The 12,346-nt window shown below is 41.6% G+C and overlaps 1 protein-coding gene across 1 annotated transcript in view; it reads right to left on the bottom strand.

Moving 5' to 3' along the window:
- nphp4 (nephronophthisis 4) overlaps positions 1-12,346 on the bottom strand; it is a 161,149-nt gene that overhangs the window by 16,469 nt on the left and 132,334 nt on the right. The window contains exons 18-20 of the mRNA XM_053425872.1: positions 9,318-9,452; positions 6,501-6,700; positions 5,029-5,252 (exon numbers count right to left, since the gene is read on the bottom strand). Of these exons, the coding sequence (XP_053281847.1) occupies positions 5,029-5,252; positions 6,501-6,700; positions 9,318-9,452 (559 nt within the window). The remainder of the gene's footprint in view (positions 1-5,028; positions 5,253-6,500; positions 6,701-9,317; positions 9,453-12,346) is intronic.

Below are 12,346 nucleotides of genomic sequence, written 5' to 3'. Positions count from 1 at the left end.
TATTTTTTATTTTGTTGTTAACCATGGGAAATTTTAATCCGGTGGGGTAGGTCGTTTATAAAGAACATTGAGTCTCACCATATGAGCTCCATGAATATCCACAGAAAACTCTGTTTGAACTAATCAACTCCATCAACACTTCTGATCGAAATGTTTTCACTGTGACAGGATCAAGAGCAGAACACACTAACAACAGGGAAGGGGGATGTTTTCTGATAACTTCTTCTAATCAGTGAAATCAACTTACAAGTTTCATAACAAATATTACATCAGTATTGAATTATTGCTGCACAAATGTAAGAGAGTTGAACTTGGAGAGGTGAATATGCATAACCAAGCTTAAAAGCTTAAATGGCATGAGACCTACACATACAAATCAAGCAAATAGGCATATTTCCCAAAATGTCAAACTGTTCCTTTATTGAGGAATACCTAATTTTAAAATACATGAAATATAATATATATCTATTCTAATTTTAGACTGAAACATTTTAGAATAATAATTGTAAGTTCAGAGCAGTATGAAGATTTAAATTGAGCTCAATCCAATCCATCATGGTGTCTGTTTAATCAAACGCGGCAGTTGTCGGAAAGATGTATCAAGGCCAGTGAAAGTAAAATCCTCCTACAGACCCAAGCAAATGGATTCAAAGGAGAAAGCAACAGGAACAGATAACACGTTCCAGCAGAGGGAGGTCCCCTCTTCCATCTCTCTGCTTCCTTTGAATGCTAAAAATTTCACACACAACTACAAGAAGGCCAGCGCTGCTTTAAACTTCAAAGGTTCCAACCCATCAGCAGGGCGAGGTGAATTTCTCTCAATGAGGCGGCAGGAGTTGATTAATTTATAAGGGCCCCACCTCACTGACATTAGGGCGAGATGCAACAGTCAGTTCCATCAAATTTATTTGGAGATTCCCACCTGTGCATTTTGAATAAAACTCTTTGCCTGTGGCTCATCATGACAACAAAGGCTCTCTGTGTACTGGTATTTCACCTGAGCCTCCGTGAAGAACCGTGGGTTGATTCATTATTAAGGAGAGAAAATAGAGCAAGGGAGGATATGCACTGGACAAACAGACATGTAAAGAACAGAAGAAACAATATAACAACACAATTATTTGAAGGGGGAGAAACGAATGAGTTTTGAGTAGCAAAAGACAGATAAGGAAAGGGAAAAATTATAAGAAGATAAGCAGGACCGAGGACCACAGCACAGGAGATGTACAGCCTCATATCTCTCAACTAGCCAGCAGCCATAGCTCACACTGGGCTCTGGGAGGCCAAGTGTAAAAGGTAGCCATGCAAAATGGATGGCAACAGGTGGCAAACGACTCCTCCACGTCAAGAGCAGCCTCTGGGCACTAAACCGCAGCACAGCCTCGACCGGCCCAAGCTCTCTCTTTAAGGGCCAGACTCTTCTGCTGTTTGTTTCTGTACAGCAAACAACTGACCCAAGGCCTTGTTTATGTCTCCAGATCTCACAGTTCCTTGTCAAATATTGGTTGATATATCGACAAGGAAGTAACAGCAAAGTAGCCTCCGTGCACTCATGCATGCAGTTCAGCATAACAGCGGCTCAGGGGCAAGATTTGTTGTTGGCGTTTGTCTGCCTCAAACACTGGTAGTGTAAAAAAAACAAGTACAAGTACAGCTACTACATTCTGTACATCACAACAACAGACGTATGAGGGACTGAACACCAAGAGTTCAGATTCAGGGATTTCTTTGGGATTTGGTAAGAGAGCTCTGGTGCGTTTCTTACACTGGAGATGATTGTGTGTACTGAAACAAGGAGGTTTTCTCTCAGCCTCTGTGTCTCTAACATAACAATCGTTGTTAAATGCCAGAGTGTAACTGAAAAGAATTACTGAAGTAATAATACTCTATCTATTCTCAAGCTGCAGCTTTTTCCCCAAAAATACTTGTCATCCAAGGGAAGCGCAGTTCATCGTAAGGGCAAAATATTATTTAGAACAAGAGTGAAGAAAACAGAGTAAATAAACTGTGAACTTCTACAGGTGGATGGATGAGTGAAACACAGAAACACAGGCTTCCATCCCTAAATCAGAGAGACATTCAACATTCGCCCTGATGATTCCACAGAAAAAAAATCCTCAGAAATCTGGCAAAAGATGGAACAAACTTATGGAGCAGTTATTTTCAAATCACAGCTCAAAAGTCACAAATGTATTAAATATTAATCATTTATCTCTCTGCTCGTCTCTTCCATGGAGCCTGCAGTCATACATATATATATATATATAACAACTCACATAATAGAACTGCTTATATATGACAAAATACTTAAATATAAAGGTATTCCAGGCATTGTTGTGTGCACGGTGCTGTGATGCAGAAGCCTCCTTGCCGCCATCGGGAAATAAATATAAAAAACGAACGGGGCACTAAGCCGGCGAGAGGACAGATGCAGGGATTGATGACTCTCAATTAGACCTGTTTGGCCCGGTGGCTGGGCTAATGCCATAATGATTCATCCACAGCGCACTCCAGCCTTTGTTGATCAACGTGATATATGTTAATCCAAAGCTGAGGCATGAGCAGAATCCATAACAAAAGACTTAGTGCAGGGGAATTAACAACAAACTCAAACAAACATGGCATGGATACCAAGAATGGTGATCAAGCTGGAAATATCAACCATAATGGCTGCTATGTGCAGATTAAAGGAAGCATCTCACCGGCATTATGTCTGCATCTGTGTCAAGGACAAACACATTAGTGAAGGAGCGTCTTTGTATATGAACAAAATATAGAGAGAAATGGTTGAGGTGGTGCTGGGTACTAGTGCTGAAAAAAATCTTGACATTTGTATTTTATCATCACGTCCAAAGACGGACACAAGTTTGAAAAGTCTGAACAAAAACGAAAAACGTGTGAAGCATCAACATGCAAAATGCAAAATTCAAAGACCAAACAATTCATCCACCACATACAAACAAGATGTGTCAAAACAATTTTTAAAACCTGAAAAAGGTACACACATTAGTACACACCTACACACACACACACGCATCAAATCAAAGCAGTGAGCAAGCTGTGAATCAGACGCCCACAACCTGAATAAAAGACAGCCACACACAGGCCAACATCTTCATGGAGTCATCCTCATCTCGACTCTCTGCGGGGGTGGCATTTATTTTTTTGGTAGGGGGGGGGTGTGCTGGAATTTTTTTGGATGATATTCATGAACCAATTTAGCTTCACGGTCAATATTAGAGATGTTCCACTGTTAACGTCAGCAGCTTCATCTGTCTGGGTCCTGCTAATTTCTGTTGATTATAGTTTTGGTTGACAGTGTTTTGCAAGAAGAGGATATAACATGCTTCTTTAATAGTACTTAAGTAGTTACATTTGTAATTTTTCACCGATGCTGCTAAAGGTATATTTCTGTACTATTCCAATGTAGGTGAGCTGCTCCCTGGTCTCCATGAGGAAGATTTATTTTGTAATAAACTTCTAAAAAGTACAATTCCTCAGTGTTTGAATGGAGCTGTATGAAGCCCCCGAAAGGTCACGTTGATTTTTTTATTTGCTGAAATATGTTTTGTTCAATGCATCCACAGAGAAAGGCTGAGCATTATAATGATAAAGAATGATGCTTTATAGGTAGTAAACCCCCTCACAGTATAACCACAGCCATACGATGACAGAGGTGTGCTCATGGCATTGCTCTGCTTTTTTTTTTTCAGGCTATGTAATAGTGCAATAGTGTAATAAGTGTAACACACTGACTGCAGGGCCTGTAAGTGCAGTGGACTGACATGGTCTTAAGGCTGCATTGTACTGGTAGCATATGTCATGACATATGTCTCCAGAAGCACCGTGGGTTTAAACCCACAGCACAATACATACATCCACAAATGCAGACAAAGCCCAAGCATGAACCATATTCACAATCACTTCCTCATCCACCACAGTGAGGCAGAGCACCTCGGCTCATAGCCAGCAGCTGTATACTGTCACAGTTTGACCTTTTCAAAAGGGTAAGGAGCAATGAATACACAATGTTGAGTGTTGCATCATTTGTCCTTTCGTTAAGCATTTGCACAGGGTGTCCCTAAACTGGCGGGGTCTTAAGACTAACTGTACCAACACACTGCAAGGAAACACAGGTAGTTCAGGTGGGAAAAGACCCCTAAGAGAAGCAGGTGTCACTCACAGAGAAGAAACGGCACCAATACATCATTGTTTAAAAAGCAAAATATTAAGTGTATCCACAGACCAGCTCATTTCCATTTAACTGTCCAAGGCCGGACAACCTTTATCGCCTTTACACCTGTTTCATAAGAGACACACATGTAAGAGCAGTAAAAAATGCTGGTATTAAATCAGGAGGTTTGCTTTAAATCTAACGAATTAAAAAACCTAATGAATGTATTATGAAGGAATATCTTAGGCTGTTTGATACTAAATTAACTCACAGCATGGGTAAGTGGTTTTCAATAAAGAAATACTAGCAACCATGGATAAAGACTGAGACTGTGTTTAAAAATGGCTTCCATCCTGTAAAGCCTTCTGCTTTTAGGTTTCTCAGGGTGTTATGGGCCACCCTTGTTGCCAAAACTGGTGGTGAAACTTTGTATCTAACGGGTATGGAGGGCCCAGCCATCACATATCTGATCCCAAAAAGTGTGAGGATGTGGCATCATTTACTCAAGCAGGATGAAAATAGGTTTTTAAGAACCATTTCCAGAGCTACTCCATCACCTTTGGAAACACATTCAGAAGGTGTGAACACGGCTTCACAGTGGGGCACGGCTTGTTACGGTCGGATAATAGAAAACGCAAACAGTAAAGACACACATGCACAGATGGCGTGTTAGGCTGGAGGACACACTTATGAACTTGTAAGATGAATCCTAGTTTTAATGACGAAACACATGACTAACACATAATAGTTTCCTCGGGTTTCCAATTTGTCACTGGAAAATACAACAAGACTAAAGAAGCAGTGGAGGGCGTTGGTGCCGGCACGACGCCACCTGCCTGTTCGCAGAGTCTTACCTGAGATCAGGGTCATCACTCTGGATGGTGACGGTCTGAGGTACATTAAAAGGATTCTTCAGGACAAACTCCATGTACTCGGCGCAGCCCAGGCTGGCATACAGGAGGTGCTGGGTGGTAATGGCCTGGCCCAGCATGTTGGCGATGCCGTCCGACCTGCTGCGCTCTTCGCTGAGTTGGATCTGAAGAAGTTCTCTGGACAGGTGGGCCTCCGAGGTCTGCTCCTAACACCCAGAAACAACAGCAAAGGCTGAAAACGACGCTCCGCTTTGACACAAGGCCACACAATGTCTTCTTTCTCAGAACTCAGCTTTTTTCAAAACCAGGAAAATAAAACCTGGGGGTTCTCACAATAATCAAATAATCCATCATTTTCTCCATTACATTTCAGACACTATTGAAAGGATATAATAAATCAATACATCCATGCAGCCACATTCTGATCACATGTTGCTGGAACATGTTTCTGGAATCAATGCTTTGCAAGCAGTCAATCTTAATGTTACACACTTTCCTTCACAGTTAAATGCTGAGAACATGAAACGACCTTTTTTGAAACCTTTGAGACGATTTGATTTTTTCAGAAAACTTTCATAGATCCAATAATCCATCAGGCCTGGAGCACTGAAAACAGTTATTTGAGAAAGGATTAAATTTTATATACAACATTTTCTTCGATGTTCACGTTAAGTTTGTGCAACAGAGCTCAACAGCAGATGCTTGACGGTAAAGGTGGTGGTTGTTTATCTATGCTGCAATCATAAATGTAACTGTGTAGTCCAATGAAATGTGAATCCATCCATCCTGTGTCATTTCCTGGACTTGTGTCCCTTTAATATTATAGAGTACAATAATCTGCATTATATCAGGGATTCTAGCCGGGAGGTGCCTTCGTCCTTAAAAAATAAATGAAACACCTCAAATTGAGTTTTAGAATGAAGTTGCTAAAGCAAAGTGTGTCAGAAAATAAAATATTCCACAGGTCTAGTGCACTGAAATTATGCTGAGGACAAACCTGGTCTAAATAAAGTCATGGCTATCAGCCCAGAAAAGTCCAATCCAAATTGAAATGCAAAGCAAGTCTGAAAGTGCAGCACCACACCGTAGTATCGGCTGTGAGGAAATGTAATGTGTAAAATGTCTAAGACAGACATGCACCACAGCCAAAATCATATTTAGCATGTGCAGCCATGGGTGAAAGTACAATATGTGCCTTCAGGTAGGAGAACAATTAACACCTTTTTGTACAGTCACTAAAACACAGAGGGCTGACGGGGACACCGCTTTGTGATTTGTAACAGCGGCAGGCTGTCGGTGAGACGCTCCACGCCTCCATGAAGCCTCCCTCATGACAGGAGACGTTGCTCTTCCTCTGTTTTCTGATTTCAGTGAAGAAGATACAAAGGGACACTATTGTGGGCAAACTTATTTTTGGTTCACCCCCTGGGCCCAAGTGCAAAGATTGACCTCACCGTGACATTAGCTGCTTGTACACCTTCCCTGGCCTCGCGCTGACGCACGGCGGCCATGCAGTCCAACTTGCGGCGCACACCGTTGGGCTCGTTTAGGTTGAGCTCCGCTGGCATGACGCTGTCAGGTCTGATCCTGTGTCTGTACAACGGCACGTGAGCCCCATCCATCTCCAGTCTGTGAGCCTGTGCGGCGTTCCTCGCTGCGGAAGGAGAGACAGACTGGAATCATGAATACATTCACTGAACAGAGTGGAATATAATCCTGTTGCCATCTCGACCGTATGCTCTAAAAAGCCTCCAAATGTCCAAGGGAGAGAGGGGCCGACAGATTAAAGTGTTGTTGGAACACAAGAAACAACAGCTTGTACACATGCAGACGACAGTCCAGTCAAACAACTGGCAATCACTACAAACAGACCCACTCTCTCATCCCCAATTATCTTTCACCTCCATGGCTGTCCTCTGCAGGCACCAAGATAGCAAATTAAAAGGACTGATTCATCTACTAGTCTCCAAATAATCCAACCGCATTTGGACTGGATCATGCAAATTACGCGTATTCTTTAAAAGCTTTAACAAGACAATTTGCCTAATCTTGCATTTTGAACAACAATGAGAAAACAACCAATATACAAACTCACAACCCGCACAAATAACGTTTCTGATTTTTGAAAACAGCTTTACTCCTCCACTACTAATACAAATACTCTATGTGATGTAGTATGTGTAGCGGCATGTGGGAAGATAAACCTGGACTGGCTGCAAGTGGCCACAAATGTTTGTCAGAAATGAGCAGCACAGTTTGGAGAAAGGAAGTATGTGGTGCGTCAGTGAAATGGGCTCGAGGGAGATGGGGAGGATAAAGGAAAAACAAGAAAATAAGAGAGAGAACGTTGCACAAGGCTTAAAGAGAATCTATCAAATTACATTTACCAACCTAAATTGACTCGTATCTGTGCTAAGGAAAATAGAATGTGTATGTATAAAAAACTGACAAATAACAAACACTGGTTATTCTTGGGTCAGATTGAAGTTGTTGTATGGCTTAAAAAACATTAAATATTGGAGACATTTTTATAATTAAAGGAGATAATATATCTCCTTTTCAGTTTTTTCTTTCCTCAATTGTGGATAGTTAAATCAGCCAATCATGGCAGACTTGACCTTATCATGAGGGGGCCTTAAAGAGACAGGCGCTAAATCCAAGCGTTTCAGACAGAGGCTGAAAAGAAGAACTGCAGCAATGGACAGTTTGAGGAAGGAGATCTAAAACTTTTCAAGTGATTACCCAAAATAAAATTATGAATCTAAATGAGTAAAATAGGTTTCTTCGAAATGGAGCAAGCTCTTTGTAGAAAAAATTTGTATATTCATAAACGTACAGTAACAAAACAGGTATTGTTATTGTTTTGTTATCTGCATGATCGTTGAGTATCGTACAGCCACAAGTATGTAACACAGACTCAATTTGTAACTAGTCAAACTGAATAAACAGAGCATAAACAGATTATGTGGAAAGGAAATACACAGAATTTAACATTGAACATTTTAGATTATTATTATTGTACTATAATGTATCTTGAAATAGATATTAGATGTACAGTACATGAGTGAATTAAATGTCCCTTCTCTCCCAGTACCACTCAAAATCCCTGGAGAGTTTTCCCAAGTAGCTTTATCAATGAGGGATTGGGTCGACTGCCAGTCACCTGATCAGATAGTGTCCAGCTACACTGCTCGCTTCAAAGCCACAGGCCGAGAAAGGGACAGGAGTCGGACTGACACACACGCAGGCGCACACACACACACGCAGACACGAACACACAAACACACACAGTGCAGCTGCTCTGTTCCACATCATGGCTTAATGTTACGACTACTCCAATGGAAGCAGTTAGACAAATGCCTAAGTGGCATGGAGAGGAGAAAGGGGGGGGGTTTAGTGTGCAAAAGAAAAGTCAGTAGAGGGGAGGAGGTGAGGTGGAGGAAGTGGCCGGGGGGAAGCTGATATACGTAAGATAGAAAGCAAACAGTGAACAGGTCGTGTTTGCACAGAAAGGTGTGACTAAATTAATCCAGCTTAGGGAACACATTTGGAGTCAAACTATTAATTAATGATTTTTCTACAGAATATATAGAGACACATGTTTGTAGTGTGATATGAACAATTATTTGTGTAAAGTAATTACACAAGGACTCTATATGTTCTCCTCAGGGACTAATGTAATTCCAGACTATTTACATCATTACGAGCAATTATCTGCTGGTTTTCAACCACATTTTCTTACCCGATCCATCAGTGTGTGTGTGTGTGTGTGTGTGTGTGTGTGTGTGTGCGTGTCTCAGTGCACATTTGAGGACAAATTTAGGAATACACGCCAGTTGACTGGCGACAGCTTGTCTAATTGAGGAAAAAATTGGTTTTCCAAACATTTGTGTGTGTGTGTGTGTGTTTGCCTCTGCTTGAACTGCACAGCTGCACATACACACACACACACACGCACACAAAACACAAACAGCACTGTGGCTAGCCACCAAAGAGGCTCCTGAAAGCTCAATTAGGCTGAAAATTGAGCAGTTCAGTGGTGCAGCCAAGAGGCAGAATGTGAAATGGATCTGGTTGAGTTGATCGTGGAAGGAGCATGGTCACTGCCCAAATGGAGGACAGTAATTATTCCATGCTGTAAAGTACCCACACACACGTGCTGAGTAATACAGTGAAGGGTAAGTGAAGAATAGCCTGGCGTGCACAGCGAAGTCAATTGGCATGTTCGTCAAACAGACAGGATTCAGTGGGCCGTGGAAGAAAGTTCTTGCCGTTGAGTTGGAGGATGTTTCTGGACGACAGGCTCCCTCCTCTGAAGCCACTGGTGACTTGGCGAGGTGTGATGATGTGGGAAGGAGACGGCATCACGTCCCCTGCCCTCCTCCTGGTGGGATCTACTGGACACCCTGTAGAAGACAGATACAGCTTTAAGTTTACATCTCATTATGTTTAAATGCCAAGCACCTCGTATAGCCAGCTTTAAAAACCACACCGTGAAACTGTTTCACCTAAAATTAGCAGCTTCAAAATTAATCTGATGGTAAATTGACTCTTGAATAGGGAGAATAAGAACTTTTTCATTCCCAACCCTCACCCTGAATGTCTGTTCTTACTCTATTTTACTTCGGTGGGTGGGTATGAGGAGTGTGTATCTATAAAATGCCAGCATCAGGCCCAGGAAAGTCAAGAGTAATGCTGAATTGCAGATCAGTTAAAAAGACATTGAAATCATTAAAACCAGCGTTTATCTCCATATAAAACACAAGAAAACCTTGAATATATCAACAACTTTTAAACAGAGTTTGGTGCATTTGTTACAGTTCTCTTGTGTTTCAAGAAAGATGATGAGGAATATCCACTGTTAAGAAGAAACACTTAATCACCTTTTTTCTGTCCAGATCTGTACAAGCTGACCTGCTACACCCACAAGCCACCAGGTTGAGCTGCTGTAGCCACACTTGCGCCGCCTACTGGCAATGAGTGTCAGTTTTTTTATGGAAGCCGTTTGTTGAGTTGTTATTTTGCAGACTTGATATTTGTAAAATTGTTATTAACAATACATGAGAAATCATTGTGTTTGACTAACTGTGGGTAACAACTGCACAAGGAATGTTGTTTTAAGCGATTAAGTGTTCGCTATTCAAGGAGTACTATTTGTTTCGTTTTATAAATATTTAAGAACCAAGCACACATCATTAAACTTCACCGATTCATTTCTTGACATGGAAAAACTGATAGTGAAAAAAAGAACTAAATCCAAGCAAACTACTTTGTTCTCTACAAATTTGAAAACAATTATAATATCAGCCAAATTTATTCTTCAAATATTTAGTACAAAATATATGACTGAGTTAACTTAGGTTGTTGCTTTTCGATTTTTAAATTTGGCCTCTGCTCTTCATCAATGTATTTAACTTGTGAAGTAGGCTGGGGACCCCTCTTCTACCCCAATTATCCAAATGAACAGACCTGAAGGACAGAAGACAACACACAAATGCAAAATGTCAACAGTTATACAAGTGTAAAAATGCAGACATTTTTATTTATCTTGCATCTGTATGTTCCAAATCACTTTGTGCAGGTACTAGACTGCAGGTCGACAGGTATGAGGACTGAAGTGGATGTTACACGGCTGTGATTTTAGTTTTTTTAGGGACGATACTGCATATTCCTGTTTTTTCCACTGAAGAACTTGTTAGCATATAGAGAGGCACCTCAGATGACTGCAACTCTACATTCTTTCAATACTTTGTTTCCAACAGGCAAATAAATTAAAACCAGTGGCCCCAATCCCAGGGTTCCAATGGGGAGCGTTGACCTGGCTTGTTGTTTGATCCGCCATTATGTGCTTATTAATGTGAAGCAGTCTTTTTCCACACCACTTCTGTGTAGCTCGAGAGACTTGGGTGTCTTCCACATCTTGGAATAACAAGCAGACCAAAAATAAGTTTTTAGGCTGACGTTCTCTTTGAAATCACATGTGAAATTACACATTTTCATTGTAGTCAGTGCCAAAGTGAAGACAGTCCAGCCCTTTCCAGCCCTTAAACCCTGGCTGAGAACACTTGAAGCAAGATCAATACATGGAGACAAGCCTACAGCAGTTAATTAGTGGCCTTAAATTGCCAAGGAGGTCTGGACACAGAAAGCTGGCAACGTGATAAGTGTCATGCTGATGGATGGTTAGCGCTGGCCTCTGTCAGGTTTGGCTGACCTCTCAGTGTCAGGGATGCAGATCCCTGCTCCTACCAGCTCCCCTTATTTCTGGAGGTGAGTGCTGTCCATTTTTTTAATACATCTTCAGTTGTACATCACAGCATAAGGCCTGTAATCACCGAAGCTTGGTGTAATCAAATAAATGGCAAACTTGAGAGTTTGGGCTCATGCTTCAAAACTGCCTCTCTACAACCAGACCCACCTTCAGCCTGATTTGTTTCCATGTTTGTTTTTTTCCTAATTGGGGAAATAATCCATCTTTTTAAAGGCAAGTGGATAAGTCAGCATTCCGGGGTGCATTTGTACTAAGACAGTAAACTATGGTGCATATGTCGATATTAGGGTTAACAGTAACGCATCCTGGGTAGAGCCCATACAGTAGCTGTGGGAGAGGCTTGCTTACAATTTTGAACACACAAAGTGGCTCCTAATGGAAGTGTGGCAGATAATTGATCAAAAAGTCACAACCACAAGAGCGGCCCGCTTCTTCACAAGAGCATTTTCAAATACCACAGGTCAAAAGTGTTTTGTGCAATTTACAGGTGTCCTCAGGTCCCCACTCCAAATCTGTTGGATACAATTTACAACGGGCGACTGAAGAAGCAATTAAAACTAAAGTTTAAGGCTCTTCAAATTACAGTGCACTGTAACTTTCCAGCCTTTGGAGCATCACAACAAACCCCCAGTGAGGTGTTTAATCGTAGCGTGAGAAGTGTGAGCATTTTCCGAGAGGCTCTGGCCTCCCTCATTCAGGATGCTTTCACATGAAATATGGTGAGTGTAGCAATTAAGTGGCTTTACTCACACCTCAGTGAGCTCGTAGGAGTTTTAGAAGGAGAGCCAAAAGTACACTCCAAATCTTTTAAAGGCAAACTCCTTCATCAACAACCTGATAATGGGCGTCGGCTAAATGAGTAATGGGGGGCTGGTGTTGCCGTGCAAACAGACACAGACAGCGCGGTCCTGCAGATTAATGGCGGAGGTGCCTGCCGTCCCAATGCATTCCCCTCGTCATCCATCACCCTTCCCTGGTCACACAGCTCAGCCAAATGTATTTGTTTGAGTTATATTTCCCAAATATTAC

The sequence above is a fragment of the Pleuronectes platessa genome, chromosome 6 (assembly GCF_947347685.1).
Source record: "Pleuronectes platessa chromosome 6, fPlePla1.1, whole genome shotgun sequence".
Classification (NCBI taxonomy): domain Eukaryota; kingdom Metazoa; phylum Chordata; class Actinopteri; order Pleuronectiformes; family Pleuronectidae; genus Pleuronectes; species Pleuronectes platessa.
The sequence above is the reverse complement of the archived record's forward strand: the minus strand, read 5'-3'. Positions and strand labels throughout refer to the sequence as shown.